Below are 19,315 nucleotides of genomic sequence, written 5' to 3'. Positions count from 1 at the left end.
CGTAGAGGTGAGCCCCGGATCCAACTGGTAACACTCCACCTCCAGCACAAGCTCCGGCTCCTTCCCCCCCAGAGGGGTTACGTTCCACGTCCCCAAAGCCAGCTTCTGCCGCCCAGGTCTGGTCCGTCGAGACCCTTCTGGCAGCACACCTGACCCCATCGCTGTTTCCTGTAGGTGGTGGGCCCGCGGGACGGAGAAGCGGAGGTGTTGCCCACGTTGTCTTTTCGGGCTAAGCCCGGCCAGGCTCCTTGGTAAGCCCGGCCACCAGACGCTCACCGACGAGTCCTCCTTCTGGGCCTGGCTCCAGAAGGGGACCCCGGGCTTCCTCCGGGCCAGGTATCCTCACTTCTTGTGTCGTCTTTCATGAGGTCTTTGAACCAATCTTAGTCTGGCCCCTTGCCTGAGACCAATTTGCCATGGGAGACCCTACCAGGAACACAAGTTTCCAGGCAACACAGCCCCCAGGTTTATCGGGGCACACAAACCCCTCCACCACGATAAGGTGCTGGTTCTTCAAATGATATAAAAACAAAAAGATTCAAGAAGCCACTTTTGTGCATTGAGTACCCTTTTAATTTGTATACTTTGAGTACATTTTCACGATTGTAATAACAACATGTTATTTATGTAATCCTTTCAATGCAGGGCTTTGACTTATTTAATGTGGTATTTTGACAGAGTTTCATCTCATCCAAAGAGAACAGATGTATTGTCAGGTTTAGCCTCGGGTTGTTCTATTGTTGCGCTGCTTCGGCCTTCCTTACTATATGCAAACACATCATTTGAATGTTATATCTGATAACTGTTAGCACCAAACATGCGTGACAGCAGTCTGCTCATTCACATGCCATTATTTATCTAACTAGAGCTGTACTCAAAAAACATAACGAACAATAAAGTAACTATTCTTTTTTCTTATCATTTCTATATTTCAATCTTTAATATTAAGCCATGCCAGTAATGACTACTGACTTAGACTGACCTTTTAGTCTTATTAATTATCAACCAAATATAATACAAAAATACATTACTTACATTACAGACATTCATGATCCCCAGAGGATGAATCCTACTGACTTTGGTGAACCTCTGAATGTTACTTTTGTGCCACCATTGGGTTTAAATTGGTGATTCAGACTGATATCTCGAACAGTATTTAAATTGCCTCGACATTCTCAACAGATATCCAGGGTCCCAAGAAGATGCATTCAAGAAGTTAAATTATGACTTTTCCTCTAGCCATCATGAGATTAATTGTTTAGTTCTTTAGTGAAATATCTTGACAAACTTTTGGATGTGAAACTTGGTGCAGACTCTCATAGTCCCAAGAGGAGGAATTGTAATGTCAGTAATAATAATCCTTATTATCAGCCTGTTAGCCCAAGTACATCCTCACTCAGCTGCTAGTGTGACTGTAGACTCATAATGACTGTCCACACAAAGAAGTATTACTATAACTAAAATCGTAACAATGTGAGCCTCCCCTCTAATGAACGATAAAGTCATTTCTAAACAGTGGCTCAAGAGACCCTGACTTGATGCCTTTTATTGCCGGATGTTGCAAAGCGGTTTTCTCGTTTAAAATCAGTCTGAAAGTGATCCTAACGATGTCGGTCGCCACTGTCTCTGTCAGTTTATTTGAGGTATGGACCACTGATTTTTAAAATAACATATTTAACAGTGGCGAACCGTCAGGGCCTTCAAGGTATTCAGAGAATACCCTGGAACACTCAGATAAAACAAACAAAAAATGTATTTAATTATATAAATAAAATGTCATAAAATGTCATAAAATGTCATAAAATGTCATAAAATGTCATAAAATGTCATAAAATGAATAAATGAGAATCGTATCTGTGTTGTTGATCTGTAATATTACAGTGTTACGTTGTTTTGTTTGTCCTTCTCGGACCATGCACTACGCATTTCAGTGGTTTTGTGTTAGAAAAGAAAGCAACCAATCAGATCTTGTTCTGGGTCTCCGGGTAGAATATCCTTCAACCAAGGTATTCTGCATCCTTGATAGAATGCCCTGGCCGTTGCACTGAATGAGAGCGTACATTTGGACTGACACTTTGATCAACCAATCATATATTGATTTGTAGCCAATGGGCGTATTCTTTCAGAGTTTCCCTCGGTTCCAGGGTACTCTCGAAGGCCCGCTAGTTAACTGGCTCGAGACAGAGGCCGTTTCTCAATCTCGAGTACGCTTGCTTGGTAGCACATGTCTTCCGAGTCACTTCCTTCAGAAGCTAGGCAAGAATCCTTCCTGGCATTCGGAAAACGAAGAGTGGAACAGGCTAGCAAGTGTGCAGGTGTGCGTCATATGAGAGGCCCCACTTTACATTTTCCGCCACAGATTTGGGGAAATTGGTCCGTGCACAAAGCATTGTGGGGATTTTAAGGACGCAAAGTCCACTTGACTTGGCCATGTGCAGCCTCGAAATTTCCCCCAAACCAAGGACGCGGCCTCGGTGGAATTCCAAGTATGCTGGACATTGGAACGGTCCTGCTGCGCCACTTGATGACGGAGCATCCTTGAAATATTGGCTTGGAAGCCAATATCCTTGCGATTGAGAAACGGCCAGAGGATCTAGATGAATGCGACGAAGCAATTCATGCCGTTTTATTGTTTTTAACGTTGAAATGGCAAGTGCAACAGAAGGTCCAGTTGTGATAGACACGGTTCGCCACTGATATTTATAACTATTGCTTTTGTTATCTGTCTTAAAGGTAGGGTAGGTAAGAATGGAGAAACCAGCTCGAGTGCGCTACTTGAAAGTACGCAGCCGAAAAAAATCTGCCCCTTCCTTCAGACTTCCTTATAGAGCCCCTCCTCCAACACACACAAACGCGCACATGACCAATGAGGGCACGAGATAAGTTTGTGCACAGATGGAAGACTGACAGGCAGGTAGGCCAGCAGTTATTTTAGCAGGGCCGGCTCAGATGATTGGTCGTGCTTTTTACAGTACCACGGCTTCCACAGATGACATTTTTTTTAATGTATTTATTGTCAAAGCATTTAATATATTCATTGCTATCGGGATGTTAAGAGCATTCCATGGAATAAAACAAAAAGTGTTTCTGAAATAAATTACATACCCCACCTTTAATCCCATAGAAAATCTGTGGAGGGAGCTGAAGCTTTGAGACGCCAAGCATCAGCCTCAAAACCTTCAGGATTTGGAGAGGATCTTCAGAGAGGACCAAAATCCTTCCTGAGATGTTCACAAACCTGGAGACCAACTACAAGAAGCGTCTGACCTCTGTCTGTCCAACAAGGGCTTCTCCACCAAGTACTAAGACAAGTGTTGCAAGGGGATCAAATACTTATTTCCCAAAGTTAAATGCAAATACATTTTTATCTTTTATATAATGTCAATTTCTGGATCTTCTTTTTGATATTCTTACTCTCACTGTTAAAATAAACTTACCATTAAAAATATAGACTCTTAATTTCTTTTTTAGTGGGTAAACTTACTAAATCTGTAAGGGATAAAATACTTATTTCCTCCACTGTATGTCTTCCTGTTGGGTGAAATTTAGAAGATCTTTGGTTAGAGATGTTAGGTCCTGGATGACAAGACGCTTTTTTTTTAACAATGTATGTAATGTTTTTTAGACTCTAAAGTGATTTTTGAAAAGTGAGGTTTTGAAATATAAAGCTTTTTTAATTGTAAAGCAGCTCTAAACATTCTGAATGTGTCTCAGTTCATTTTGGTTTGCAGTAAACGCCATCAGAGGGTGAACATGGACTCAAGCCTTTGCCTTGAGAGTTAAATCCGTTTGAAACAGGTATCCAGACACAAAGAAAAAGAAAGTTTGTGTAACATTAACAAGTGTACAAATGTTTTACTAGAATACCCAAAGTATGAAGCTGGAAGTTAGTGCAATAATTCTTACTGTTAGTGCAATAATTCTTACAATGGTTTTGTGATCTTTTAAATGTATTATTATATAAAATGATCAGTGTTGTTTCAGACCTTTTGTATTTTTTTTGTTTATGGGCATGAATTTGGTTTTCCTGCTGCATCACCAGTCCTACGCCCATATTACTCTATTGTTCTTTCCTTGTAAATGCATGTGCAAATGTAAGTAAATAAGCCTGATGTAAAAAAGCTGTCAGTTCCATATCCACTTTGCATTTTACCTAATGTATAATGTCAACAGCTGCACATCTACAGTCTCAGTCCAAAAGAGAGGAACAGGGAAGAGACAAGGATGGAAACAGTTCTTCTGATCATCATCGCTCTTTCAGGTAATTATTATTTGTATTTAAAATATGTTATCCCATTAGCAATTTTTAGTAATCGCTATTTTGGTTTCCCTCTGACAATTACTTAAGTTGTTTAATTTACAGTTTAACTTTAATGTAATTTGGAGAACTTGGTTCAGTAATTGATATTGAATCTAATCAAAGTGTCTGTGTCTCTACAGGGCTGAGCGCTGTCTCCTCACATGCTGAACGTCAGTACCATTTTGTTTCTGAAGCAAAGACCATGTCTGAAGCACAGAGATACTGCAGAGAGAAACACACAGACCTGGCCACTGTAGACAGCATGGAGGTTGTGAAGCTCCTGAACAACATGACAGGCCAATACAAACAAGTGAGGTCACTTTTCTCTGTCTTTCAATTAAAATGAATTACATTTCTTTTAGAGTCAAATTTAAAAAGGAGAGATTATTACAGAAAGCTAAACCTGTTTTAAAGTCCTATGGGAACCTGAGTATTAAAACAGAGTTGAAAATGTTTTAAGCCAAAGCTATAGCATAAAACCCTGAAATAAAGTGGAAGGGGTTCAGAGTAGCAAGGCTGTAAATGAATGTTGACTTGAGGGGATTCCCATCAGATCACCATGTACCAAGGCTGGTCTCATAAAGGCAAACCTTCTCTTTATTAAACATACACATTTTCTTGAGCAGCAGCTTTAAAAGCTTCAACAGGATGTAATAATTATAATAATTTCTTGCTTTCAGTCAGCCTGGATAGGGCTGTACGATGACCGGGACATCTGGAAGTGGTCGATGTCAGACCCAAGCTTCTACGAACCGGGGAAGACGGAGTTCAGGCCATGGGGGCCTGGAGAACCAGGCACCTTTCACGATGAACAATGCACATTGTTTCATTATGATGGAACATGGCATGATGTTGATTGTAATACCCGCCTCTGGTCGATCTGCTTTGATGTCACAGGTAAGAATATAAACTTAAAATTAATATAACACATTTAAAATCATATTTCAAGCTTCTGAAATACAATGCATTGGTCTTTATCTAACTAGCGGTTCCCAACCTTTTTCTTTGTGACTTTTTTTTCTTTTGTTAGCAGTTCCACTAAAGACATTTCCCTTTTCACTAAAATTCTCACATGGTTTAATTTAAAAGATAACGTAAAAGGAAATTATGTATATACAATTCTTTGCAAACTTGTTTTAGAATTGTATGTACGTTTTACATCTTATAGATCTGTGCTAAACAGAATAAGAACAATATAGAATCAATATAATTTGAATGAAGCTTTAACCTGTAACACAGTATCTTCACATCGTTGTGCTCCTGCTTTTACTAAAATATCTGAATATTCCACCACTGATACTAGTAAAGTTTCTTGCCAACATTCATGTGTTGAAAAACCCCAGAACTACAAATTACAAAGTACACATTTGTGGGATTTAAATGTAATATGTTATGTTATAAAGGCATCAATACCACCAGAGATGTGGCATTGAAGTCAGGCTGTATGTTGTGGTGCCTCTACTCAGCTTCTCTGGGGTCCATTTTCAGGGCCGAATGCAACATTTGTCCGCATTGAAAGAGGAATGACATGGACTGAGGCCCAGAGCTACTGCAGAGAACACCACACAGACCTGGCCAGTGTGAGAAACCGGGCGGAGAACCAGCAGCTTGTTGAGCTGTTTCCTGGAGGGGCTTATTGGATTGGCCTTTACAGAGACTCCTGGAAGTGGTCCGATGGAAGTAGCTACTCCTTCAAGTACTGGAAAGTAAATGAACCTAACTACAGAGCTTCAAAGGTTTGTGTGGCTGCAGCTTTCGACAACTCTGGAAGATGGGAGGACTTGGACTGTGGAGAGGAGAAACCATTCATTTGCTACAGTGAGTAAAATTCACAGCTACGTCAAAGCAAGTGATGATATTGAGTCTGTTGAAAAATAAACAACCATAAATGTTGTGACTGATGAAGTTTGTTTGTGTTTTTAGCTGTTCTGCCTGTGATAAAGGTGAGGGTGGAGAAACCAAACTGTGTGGATCTGAACGACCAAGCCTTTCTGGATGACATGTTGGTGGAGGTAAATCATGTTTTCTACTTTTATGCAAAAACATCAATCACCAGAAAGGACATTCACATGACATGAGAACAAGAGACGAAATAGGTAGGAAACAAAAAAATAACTATTAAAGAATAATGAATTCAACGAAAGAAAATGTAGTAAATGAATTTAAATATGAATGAAATGGACCAAGAGGAACATGAATGAAATTCTATATCCATTATACATTCAATACTTTGGCCACAAATAACAGGACCCAAGCATTTAGTAAGAAGACGTGTAAATATGTGCAGAAGTAAATAGCAGAAACTTAGCCACATGCCACCAAATGCATTAGGAACATGTACAAATACTATTCCATAACCTGAGGTAAGCCTTTACACTGGAAGAAATAAGGGGAACAACTACCATTTCAGATGAGTGAACTAAAGATAAATCATCTGTTTTCATTGGAACGATAATGATAATGAGTTTTTGTCTCAGGTGAAAAAGAACCTAAGGGCCCAGGGATTGGACGACAACGTCCAACTGGCCTGGAGGAAGCAGCCGGATGGACAAGTCTTCCGCGAGGAGGAGGAGAAGAAGAAGAGGGATGAGCTCTAAAGCTGAATTGCTGTGTGTGATTTTTATCAGAGAAAAGTGTATTTCTTTCCTCAAAGTCCTCGTGTTACAGAATTCAGCTGCAACAATGATCTGAATAATCAATTAGTTACGATCATTTTGATAGAAGATAGAGAATCTAATGCTTTTCCTTGTTATATATGGTTATGAATTTAATATGTTTAGGGTTTTTACTATTGAATGTATTTGCTTGGCCGGTGGGAGATAATAATAACATGTTTGGCTTTTGTTGAATTTTGATCAAGATTAAATTACCAATAAAAAAATGACCTTTAATGAAATTTCATACAAAAATGTGTTTTTTTATTTGCATCATAATTATAGTTTTTTTGTCTCACAATATCTTCAAATGAGTTATGTTGAAAACAGAAACAGGCCGTGCATTTCACACCTAGGCCTTCAGTAGTGTCTACCTGAATGAATCCACCTCCTAATAGCATTATTATGACGTCACGGCTATAGAAACCATTAATATGATACATTAACGCAGTATAACAGGGCGCTGCATCACAGACAGGTTTCTAATGTAGCGAGAATGAATGCCATTACTAAAGCAAGAACACCAAACAACACAATTCAACAAGCCTCCTTTCACTGCTGCGCCACACATCATCTCTAGCAGAAGCAACAATATTTACTTAATAAAATGACAAGAAAATATCAACAATGTTAAATAAAAGTCATTATAGCCATTACTCACCAATACGTTTGATTATTTGTTCCCAAAAACCATCCTCCTTTCTTTCTGAAGAGTTCAGTTACTGTGTTGTTCAGATTACCTGAGTGTTTCAGTTCCAATAATAAGTCCTGTTCTAACGCCATGGAGGCTGATGCTGGAAGTCGAGTCAGTTCAGTCGTATTTCTGTCAAAACACATTGTGGAATATAGGAATGAACAGAGTCCTGCTTCTGACACTGCTCAGTTCTCTTTATACATGAACCTTCCTGAGAACAGTTCCACCTCAGCCACATCCATCATGGTGCACTTTGTAATGGAGGGTATGTCCTCTTGTTGTCGTGTGCTATCCTTTACTCAATCTTTATTCTTCTTTATCCAACTTCCACCTTCAGGCATCCTATCTCAACTCTCTGTCCTACAGCGCCCTCTGGCTACAGTAACAGGACACAACATTTCCCCTTCTCTTAAAGGAATAACCTCCGACTGTATGTAACTCAGTCAAATGAAATATTGTAGTTAACACAGCGTCCTGTAACTCAAGACAATGAAATCAAGATATTAAACCATAAAGTATTACTGGTTCTTAGTGCAAGACTTGAATGCAAACACAGATTACTCTTATAACATAGTATCTAAGTGAAATTACCTTATGAATGAAAACACCAATTTAAACATTCACTTTTGGTACTGTAAATATTTTTTCTTTAACTCAGTCCTCAGAACAGGATAAATTCACACAACAGTATCAATACTTACATTCACATAACAGTATCAATACTTACATTCACATAACAGTATCAATACATTCTCAGTTATGGCATTACTGTTTGTCCATATTTTCATTTTGTTTTATCTTACAAAACCTGTCAACCACTGTGGTGGGTTTCTGACTCAGGTTTCGTCTTGGACCTTGTTCAGGTGCATTATGAACCACGTTCTCTGGCACCATGAGTCCATCAAGCATATTGTTATTGTCCTCACTTTTGCATGCTAAAGCCTGCTTTGGAAAGTGTGCAAGCTTTGATGAATTCCACTTTCGTACATCACTGAGAAGGTATGTACTCGGTCCAACCTTTTTAACAACTGTCAGGGGTTCTGTGAACCTGGATGATCCCTTATACACATGTTGAGGTTTTCGGACGCGTACAGCATCATTCACTTGGAACATGGGCACTTTTGCCCCAACCTTCCTGTCTGTGTACTCTTTGCTTTTCCTTTGCTCGTGTTTCACAGTCTCTTCCACTTGCTTGTGTGTCTTGGTTTTGTGTGATACAGGGAAAGTGTTCAGTTTAGTGTGCATTATCCTACTCCGCAACAACTCAAATGGAGTAGCCTCAGTAGTAGCATGAGGTGTAGCACTATGGTTCTGTAAGAACTCTGTCACTGCTTGTTTCCATGTGCATTCTCTCTGCAGTTTGTATGCATTCTTTCAGTACTCTGTTGAATCTCTCAATAGCTCCATTTGCTCTCCGATAGTAGATACTGGAGCGCAGGTGCTCAATATGAAAGCCAAATTCATACCACCACTGTACCATCCTTGAAAAACACAATTTCTTGAGTTTTGACAAGTTTAAGTCTTTTAAAAGTATGTGTTTTATTTATAAATGTTTACATGGACTGCCCCCCCCCTCCTCCTCCCTTAGGGGAATTCATCCACAGAAAACACACTGGACGCTGCACTAGGTCAGAAACCAGAGGAGACTGAAGTTCACCGCAGACGGACCACTTTTGGACAAAATGTACTCTCCATTAAAGGCAGCTCATTGTGGAATAGCCTCCCAACTGAGTTACGGGATTGTCCCACTCTCAATAGTTTTAAAGGTCAACTCAGAGAATGGTTGAGAAACAAACAGACGTGCAATCACCGCTAAATGCACTTTAACACGTATCTCCTCTTGCACTTTATGTATCTCTTGTATCTTCTCTTGCACTTTATTTGTCGTTGCTGCTATATTGTATTACCATGTCTTAATACTTGTGTATGCTGCTCTTGCTCTTTTACACTTTTTGCATATCATGTATTTTGTTTTGCTATGTTTGTAAAATGTAATTTTCTTAAATGTTTTATTTGAGGGACTGCGGATGGAAATTAGCTCAAAGCTAAATCTGACACTGTTACGCTTGACACATTTTAATGTTTTAAGTGTTCATTACTGTGCATTGTCTCTGCTAAATAAACGATTAAATACAAATAAATAATCTCTCTCTCTCAAAAAGGTTGCAAACGCACGAGAGGTAAACTGACATCCGTTGTCAGAGACCAGGTAGGATTTCCCTCACGACTGAACACTGAAGTGAGGAAGCGATTGATGACATCTGTAGTGACAGAATAAACAAATTCCTCCTCTGGCCACTTACTGTAATAATCTGTGAGGCCGATGGCATAGCGGCAGTCCCATGTAGCACATTCAAAGGGTCCTGATATGTCAATAGCTACCTTTTCCCAAGGTCCATCTGGCAGCTCCACAGGTGTAAGTGGTGCAGTTGCAGTCTTTGCTGTTTTGTCACTGTATTGGCATGACACACAAGAAGCAATCATAGAAGCGTACACATTTGTCCATTTGTGGCCACCAATATAACTCACGCAGTCTCTGCTTAGTACGCACTATCCCTTGGTGTCCCTCATGAGCCAATTCCACCACTCTGGAACGTAGTGAAGTGGGAACGACCATGCGATCAATGCCTCTCATGACAAGTGAGTTATCCACGGCCAGTTCATCTCGCACATTAAAGTACGGAGTAAGTTTTGGTGATACATTCTTTCTGCATTTTCGCCAACCTGTTTGTATTTGACGTCGCAGTTGTGTCAGTTCAGGGCAGGTGTCACAGGCAGCGGTGTATTCTGGAACAGACAGTGCATGCAAGGATTCTTTAAAACCATAGCCACCATGTCCGGTACCTCAGTGAAATCTGTAGTGGTAGGCATCGGAAGTCTGGAAAGGCAGTCAGCTGTCACATTTTGTTTCCCAGGACGGTAGGTGACATCATAAGTGAAGCAGAGTAGTCGAGCTGACCATCGTGCGATGCGCAGACCGGCTCGACCAGCACCCTTGGATGTGAGCAGGGTTGTAAGGGCTTGGTGGTCTGTACGTAGCACAAAGGAATGTCCCCAGAGATAGGTTCTCCACTTTTCCACCGCCCAAACACATGCAAGTGCTTCACGTTCAACCGTAGAGTACTTCCTTTCAGCAGGAGAAAGCGTCCTGGATGCAAATGCTACAATTCTCTCTGTCTCATTAGAGTGAATTTGGGTGAGTACAGCTCCCAGTCCATAATCAGAAGCATCAGTAGTAACAAATGTAGGCAACTGGGGGTCATACAAGGAAAGAGCAGGGCTCTCAGCTATCAGTCTCAGCTATTCTCGTCGACTTTCGAGGCGAGCCGCAGCTCGTCTCAAACAAGCCTAACGCCAGTCGTCGACTGAAGTATTTGCGGTGTGTTCGTAGGCGGTACGCGTTCTTTGGTCTCAGGTGGGTGTGCAGCGGCCTTTTTTACATCCATGAAGGCAACATGACAGAGGGAGGGCTGTCACTCAGGATGCAAAACTACTCTTTGGTAAGCCCCGCCCCCCCAAGCAACATCAGGGCCAAAAGTTTTGAAAGCGAAAAAAACGGTGAAACCTGAAAAAACAAGATTTGAAACTGAAAAAATAATTGTTTGGAATCTGAAAACGGAAAATCTGCAACTGAAAAAAAGAAGGATTCAAATATCAAAATATGTATAAAAGGAGTGGAGCTGTCTTTTTATGAAAAGTAATTAAGCTCGCTCCGACTTCTTTCTCTTTTTTTTATCGAAAAAAGCTAACTATTCAGTCAGACAGCAATTTATTATAAAAGTAAAACAAGTGCAATGTTAAGTACTTTATCCAAAATCCAAGCACTTTATCCAAAATCCAAGCACTTTTCAAACCTTGAAAACACCACATGAAATTTCAAGCATTTTCAAGGATTTCCAGCACCGTACGAACCCTGTGTATATCTCCTGCTTTAAATATTATTTTAATTTAGCCTATTGCTCTTTTATTATTGTCTTGGATGGTGCTGTTGCTTATACTGTAGATACATCAAGTATTTAAAATGAAATAGTAATAGTAATAGTATAGTTGCAGGAGGAGTAAAGGCAGTAGTAGAAATATTTGTACTAGTATTGGTTGTATGATAAGATTAACTTTCAGACATGTAGTCAGTTTTCATATTTTTATTTCATTTATAACCTCATAATAAACATTTCTCATTGTATTTTCTCATACATAAGGGCATGATGGGGAAACAGACAGGATGGAAGGCAGTGGCCGGCCACTAACCAATAACCTGCGATCAATCAATCAATCAATACTCAATAATAACAATAAGATACCAGAAGTACAACAGGAAGAAGAATAATACACCACCATGCTGCTGTTACACCCGGAGAGAGAGAGATTTAATGTTGAACTCCGCATTTATAAAGAGTGGTGCCGTAATGAGTCCTAAAACCTGCAAAAGGACATTTCATCACTTCCTGTTCCCTCGTCTCGAAGTCAACGTTTTTTTTTAACGTGTTTGTTGTTAGAAGCAGTAGTTTGTTTATAGCATTATATTAGCTATATATACACACATATTTCTGCCAATTGCATTTATGTTTAAAAAAATCACAAAATGGTGTTAATATGTGGAGGCTATCCCCCTGAACAAAACGCGTTAAGTATCATAAACGTGTGTTGGCCACAAGGCTTATTTTCTGCGATATACAGAAATCCAATGGGGAAAATTCCATTACTTTTTTTCTAGCGACCCATGCAATGCTAACTTCTATGTCTGGCCTACAAAAATACGTCATCACTGCACCACTCTATAGTAACGCGTTAGGAGATAAAACATGGTTTAGTTCAACTAAATGACATCACTGCCCAGTCCTTTTCTGATTGGCTGTTTTAGAGCTCTGTATTATATAAATCTGTTTACATTTATCAACATTATTTGGTTTGTTATATATTTTTCAGCTTCAATCTCAGCAAGTCAAAGCACGGATGCAGTCCATGGTAACAGCAGCCCATAATAACACTGTGTGACCGTCTGATGAGGGGGAATCGGAGACAGTTAAAAAAGGTAATCCTAAAAACCACTGAGGATATCAGGATTAGGACAGGAACTTGGAAAAAACAAAATAACAAAGTATAACAGTTTGGATTAAAAATGACAAATAAATACAAAACTACAGACTGTAACTGTTGAACAGATCGAGTCGTCTGATTTGGCACAAGAAAAAGTTCAATCAAATTCAGAAACTGTAAGGCAAAATACTGATGACAGTCCAGTGTGACCGAACCGGCTCTGATGTGATAGAACCAGCTAGAACCGGTTTTAACCAGCTATCGAAACTACAAGTTACTGCACTTGGTAACGTTACCGGCTCCAACGAGTAAATAAAACAGACTTTATCCGGCTCAGTTTACAGGCAGTCTTAACTAGAGATGCGGAGGTCAAGTTTTTTTAAGTTCAATATATATGGTTGGATAATAAGTCTAAGAAGTTAGCTAAGTAAACAATATAATGTAGGGAAATTATACACCTCACATAAATGAGTTTAGCATTAGAGTAGTAGGCTACAAGTAAAAGTAAAGTCATGCCAATCTCTCACAAGGCCATTGGTCTGAAAGCATTTCCTTATAAAACCCTGCCTGTTATCCCGAATTTGGAAACCCACTGCGAGTCAATTGGCCGGGAATTACATTGTGGAGTCTGTTGATTTCACACCTTTAAAAAAATCTGTGTAGTCATTTAATAATGTTCATCTCTAGTTATAGCTGGCTCAAACTGGTTTATGAGACTGCAACTGGCTATAAACTGGTATCCAGCCCAAAGTAACAATAAGTAGAAATACTGAAAAAACATAATCTGATATATTAGCCAACAACTTCACTGAATACTGTATGGTTCTGAATGTTGGCACATAAAGAGAAAAGTGCACACTGGACTGGTACAACACACTGTTCAATTGTATCATACACACACTGGTCAGAACCGGTCAGAACCAGTCTGCAAAAATATCTGAAAACAGAAAGGAAATAAAACAAAAATAATCAACAACTGCTCAACACGAGTCACTCAGATTGAATTTTTTAAACATTTTTCATCACATCAAGAAGACAACTGGTGATGATGGGAACTAAGGCTGAGTTACTGGCCAATTCCTTCCATTCCCCGTGAGGGAGGAGAGAACACACCACTGCTTTAGTCTGCTTTACACGCCAAAAACACGCTAAAAATACACTGCGACAACCAGAGCCACGTTCACACTGAGCACCATGTTAGTGACAGAGCTGTGAAGGTAAAGAAAGAGTTCAACGGTTTTAGAAATCCAGTTTTTAAAACATTTCAGTTTCATCTCTGCATGTCCAGGATGTGGTTAGCCTAGCTTAGCACAAATACTAGAAGCAGGGGGAAACGGATAGTCTAGTTTAGCACAAAAACTAGTAGCAATGCGGAACTGCTAGCCTGGCTTGGACAAACTGCTAGCCTAGCTTAGCACCAAAGACCTGAAGCAGGGGGAAAACTGCTAGCTTAGCACCAAAGACTTGAAGCAGGGGGAAACAGATAGCCTAGCTTAGACTTGGAGGAAGGGAAATGCTAGCCTAGCTCAGCAAAACAATTTCCAAGCTTAGAAGAAGCAGGGGAAAAGTGCTAGCCTAGCTTAGCACGAACACCAGAAACAGGAGAAAACTCTTACCCTAGCTTAGCATAAAGACTATAAGCGGGGGAAAGTGATAGCCTAGATAGGCACGAAGACCAGAAGCAGGAGAAAACCTTTAGCATAGCTTAGCAACAAGACTAGTAGCAGGGAGAACCTGATATTCATTTGAAATACAAAGATTGAGAGGATTTACTAAAATGTTGATTGTTTCTCTAAGCTTCACCCTGTTAGCCGTTAGTCTAAATGATGGAGCCAACATGGCCGCAGCTGAAACCCAAACAGTTTGATTGGCTCTGGCTGTGTTGAGGGACGGCGAGTTTTAACCTTTAACCTTTACATAGTCACATGACCGGGGAGGTCACAGGAGAATAAATTATATTTACAAAATCTTTACTCTTTGTTTTCTTCTTGCATCAACTTGCATCAAGCAAACATCAAACACAACCCAGACTCATAAACACCGAAATATCCAACAAGAAGTCTGTTCACTTCATCATAGCATCAGAATAACAATAATAATATTAATAATATTTTCACTATCAAAACACTTTGTCCAAAAGGTGTTTATAGAGACAGAGAGAGAGAAATACTGGACCACTGGAAGCGAACATGATAAAAACAACTAAAGTCTATTCTTGTAGATTCAGTTCGGCTCCGTCTAATAGCTGGATTAATTCCCAACATCCAGGAAACAGACACCACCGAGTTCATCTGACAACATGAAGGTGTACAGTCCAGCTGGTTCCTGGTTCCTCTTCATGTATCCATCTTAAAAAAACTATTTTTCAAACTTTATACATCCATCTTTAAAAAAAAAAAACCTTCACCACCACCATCATCATCATCATCATCTGGGGCTGAGATCACCAGTGTCCTTTAGAGGCCTTGTATCTAACAATCATTTTCATTTTCAGCTATTTAATTATCTTCTCAATTAATCATAGGTTGTCTGGTCTATAGAATATGTCTCCAAAGTGACGTCTTCAAATGTTTTCAGATTCTCTTAATATGGTGGTTATCAGCTTATATATTTTATATTTTATTTAATATAATGGTGAATATCTTTGGACTGACGAAAAATAAAACATATAAAAGACATCATTTTGGATTTTCTGACATATTATAGACCAAACAATCCATATTAATTGAGAAAATAATCGGCATAATTATTAACAATGAAAATAGTGGTTCACAGTCTCCGAAGGTTTGCACAAAATAATGAAAAACTGAATAAATGAAGTCAAAATATTTACGTTTTTGGACTCTTTAAATTCTTGTTTCTCTGCTTCATGATTTTTTTTTGTGATCTGAAAACATGGCGATTTCTTGAGGACCCCGATGAACCACCTCAGTGATTTTTATAAAAATCTGCAGTACCGAACTTCACCAGCAGAAGGCAGAGAGGCTTCAGGTAAAATGAGTCCACCACTTGGAGCCAAGGCTGCTGGGAAATGTAGTTTACCTCCGGACAGGTGATTCGATAGGCAGGTTTGGATTTGTCAGACAGCAGCAGTGAAGTTTAAAAGTCAAAATACAGGAGTTGATCTTCAGGGGCAAATTTTGGGGTTAAAAAATCAAAAGTCTTTTAAGTTCATTTAAAGAGGACACATCAGTCTTTTTCTTCTTTTGTTTTTTAAAAATCTCACAGCGTTTCCTCCTTTTGACAGTCTATCAACTTCCTGCTGACACATATCTTTTAAAAACAGGGAAAAATCTCTTCTTTAATCTCTTCTTCGTGGCTGCATCATGTCTGGTAGAAGATCCACTCCTAAACCCTCAGCTGGGATTTTAAATCTGTTGTCCATTTTGACTCTGAAATGCTTTTTGATGTGCTTGTTTAATCCATTCCACTCGGGTCAGATTAATGAAGGTTGCTGCTTTTGTCGTAACACACCTGTTTGCTTGTTGATATCAGAAACAATCTGAACACTGATATTGGAAGATTCTGCAAAACACCAGATTCACTTCCAACAATAATGTTTTAACACTTCTAATTTTTTACTAAATCTGTGAGCCAACAAGCACCAGACGGTGGTTGAAGTTACATCGTTGGCGTTGGATGTAAAACTGGAGGTGCAGCATTGTCCAAAATGAGTGTGAATCATAGGGACACTGAGCTGGACTGCACTCAGGGGAACATTCACAAAAGGATTGCAAAGCTTCTGCAGCCAAATCCCTAAACCTGCATGAATATAACAATAAGAAACTGCTTATTTCTCAAAGCGCCAACAAAAGGTTAAATGCATTCCTAATTGCTCTTCCAAGACAATTGCTTCTCCGTTCTCCTGTGGTATTTGCACGTTTTTAAATCAGGGAATTTGCTGGGATTTGGCATTAAATTGAGCATCGTGCAAAAACAGTCCAAATCACAATGTTTAGCGGTAACAGCCACACGCAGTTACAGTGAAATTATTAGTGTCTTCAGAGAGTTTGTGTTACTTGAAGCACATTTATACTCACAGACAAGGATAGTAGTTTAAAGCTGCAAATCTCAAAGGGTGTTTGCATTTTAACATAATTAGGGCATTATCTGTTGTGAACCGGATCTTGGGACGGCGCAAATACAGGTTGCTAATGCTGCACAATTCATGAAACTAAAAGAAGCTCCAATCCAGTTTTTGTGAATTCACCAGTGTCTCAGTTTGTCCAATCTGAATCCCTTAATGTTGCAGATCTGCTTTGTGTTTCCGAGCTTCTGTAAATCTAGTGTCTTCATACAAGATCACTTTTTACTGGTCTGTGCAGAAAACTGAAAATTGTTGAAATAATTGAATATTCTTGCACTGACAGAGAACGTATCAGTAATAATAACTGGAGTTTTAGATCTGCCGGTTTTGTTATTAAAACCCTCTACGTGTTGTGTGACTCCTTGATGGTTGTTGCTGCTGTATTAAAGTGGAAAAAACAACGTGATTTAACCACTAAGTTAACACCTGTTGATCTTCTGAACACTGGATCAGTGGAAACCATAAGGTAAAATGTTTATAACAGCAGCTGATGAATGTGCTTCATGTTCCAGGAAATCCATCCAATCAGAGAGCTCTTTACTCTTTTTTTGTGTGTTTGAGACCAAACTGAGGGGATGAAAAACACAGTGGTTCCCATGATTCCTGCGGGAGAAGAGGCTCCGCCCACATCACTGCCTCACGAAAAAAGTTGAAGAAGAAGAGACGCCATCATGCAGTGTGTGTGTGTGTGTGTGTAAATATCAGCTACTGGTTTTGTAATGGTTTCCAACAGGGACCAATATTAATCATCGTTGCCATTTTTTTCTCTCGTCCAATAGAATCACGTGTTCTCGTCCTCTGCTACGGTCGCAAGCTCCTCCCCCTCCTCCTCCACGCTCTCCACGATTGGCCGATGCACCTGAGGCTCCTCCCCCCTCCCGGCGCGCAGCAGGACGTCGATCCACCGTCGCTGCAGCTCCTCACAGTCGGCGCTGAAGAACAGCGTCAGGTGACTCTGGGAGATCTTGAAGGCGTGGCGGCGCTCGAGGCGGTCACATGACTCGGGGAGGGAGACCTCGAAGCCAATCAGAGGAACGCTGCGCTGCGCCTTCACATCCTGGAGGGGAGATATGATCAATACTGTCAGTTATCTGTTCATATTGCATCATGGGTACAAAGGCTGCTTTCCAAACTGTGTGGATTTAATTTTTACTTTCATTACCTAAATGAAATTCTGCCAGGGACCCGGCCTTTAATTTTACATATTTTTGAGCCTCAATGTAATATTCACTTTTGTTCACATTTCTAGAAAGGACATTTGTGCTGCATTCATGTGATATCGGAATAAGTTTTCACATGAACCCCCCCTCGGGTAAAAAAAACGTAAACTACATTTTTTAGCTGAACTTTATTTATTTGCCTTTCTTCATTACATTTGTGCAATACTGTCACTTACTTTCCCATACAATGCTCATTATTTTATATTTGTATATACAGTATACTTATGTCTCTACTTATTTTATCAAACAACTCCGGTACCTTAAAGGTAGGGTAGGTAAGAATGGAGAAACCAGCTCGAGTGCGCTAGAATTTGAAAGTACGCAGCCGAAAAAAATCTGCCCCTTCCTTCAGACTTCCTTACAGAGCCCCTCCTCCAACACACACGAACGCGCACATGACCAATGAGGGCACGAGATAAGTTTGTGCACAGATGGAAGGCTGACAGGCAGGTAGGCCATCCAGTTATTTTAGCCGGCCTGGATAAAATGATTGGTCGTGCTTTTTACAGCGCTACGGCTTCCACAGATGACATTTTTTTATGTATTTATTGTCAAAGCATTTCATGTATTCATTGCTATCGGGATGTTAAGAGCATTCCATGGAATATAACAAAAAGTGTTTCTGAAGTGAATTACCTACCCCACCTTTAATTTTTTACTGTCTTTCCTTATTATTGTCATTTTTTCATTCTTCTAGTGATCTAGTAAAAGCAAGTTGTGACTTTGCTACGGAGCAGATCCTTTCCCTAGTCAAACATTTTGTTATCGTAACATGACCCTGTGTGAACATACACATGACCTATAAAACTGAAACTGAAACCAAAGTTGGAAGAAAGACTTCCCAATTTGGGAAATAGGACCATCCAAGAAGCACCTGAATGCACCGTCGGCTTACCAGGAGATCTCTGTAAATAATATGTATGTGTATTACATATTTTATATATATATTAAAGGTACCTGTGGAGCTCCGTAGATGTAGAGCACCAGCGGCTCGTTCTCCGGGACGACGAACCAGGCTTTCTGCCAGCCGCGCCCACTCCCTTTCTCCATGTGGTGCAAAAAACTACAAATCACACTGTGCTCCGCTGCCAAGGAGGCCTGTTTCTATAGCAACAAGGGACAGAGATATAAAGAGGGTCAGTGTTTCTGCAGGAAGGAGAGGAAATGTTCAACAAGCAGATAATTTATATATATATATATATATATATAATAACTTGCTTTATATTTTGTTACTGTAAATTTGTAATTCAACATGTATATTTTCTACTTTCTTGTTTATTTCTTTAAATTGTTATTGTACAATGCCATGTCTTTTTATGCTGC

At 39.8% G+C, this 19,315-nt stretch overlaps 1 protein-coding gene across 3 annotated transcripts in view; it reads right to left on the bottom strand.

Annotated features, from left to right (window-relative positions):
- Positions 1–14,638: 14,638 nt before the first annotated feature.
- The window catches only part of fgd1 (FYVE, RhoGEF and PH domain containing 1), a 41,046-nt gene continuing 36,369 nt past the window's right edge, over positions 14,639–19,315 (bottom strand). For 2 of the 3 annotated variants that reach the window (XM_034124163.1, XM_034124164.1), the window contains exons 17-18: positions 18,950–19,096; positions 14,639–17,829 (exon numbers count right to left, since the gene is read on the bottom strand). In XM_034124163.1, the coding sequence (XP_033980054.1) occupies positions 17,554–17,829; positions 18,950–19,096 (423 nt within the window). In that variant the 3' untranslated portion in view covers positions 14,639–17,553. The remainder of the gene's footprint in view (positions 17,830–18,949; positions 19,097–19,315) is intronic. The other variant, XR_004555349.1, reaches the window with a different exon arrangement.

This window comes from Trematomus bernacchii, unplaced genomic scaffold (assembly GCF_902827165.1).
Source record: "Trematomus bernacchii unplaced genomic scaffold, fTreBer1.1, whole genome shotgun sequence".
In the NCBI taxonomy this organism is placed as follows: domain Eukaryota; kingdom Metazoa; phylum Chordata; class Actinopteri; order Perciformes; family Nototheniidae; genus Trematomus; species Trematomus bernacchii.
The sequence above is the reverse complement of the archived record's forward strand: the minus strand, read 5'-3'. Positions and strand labels throughout refer to the sequence as shown.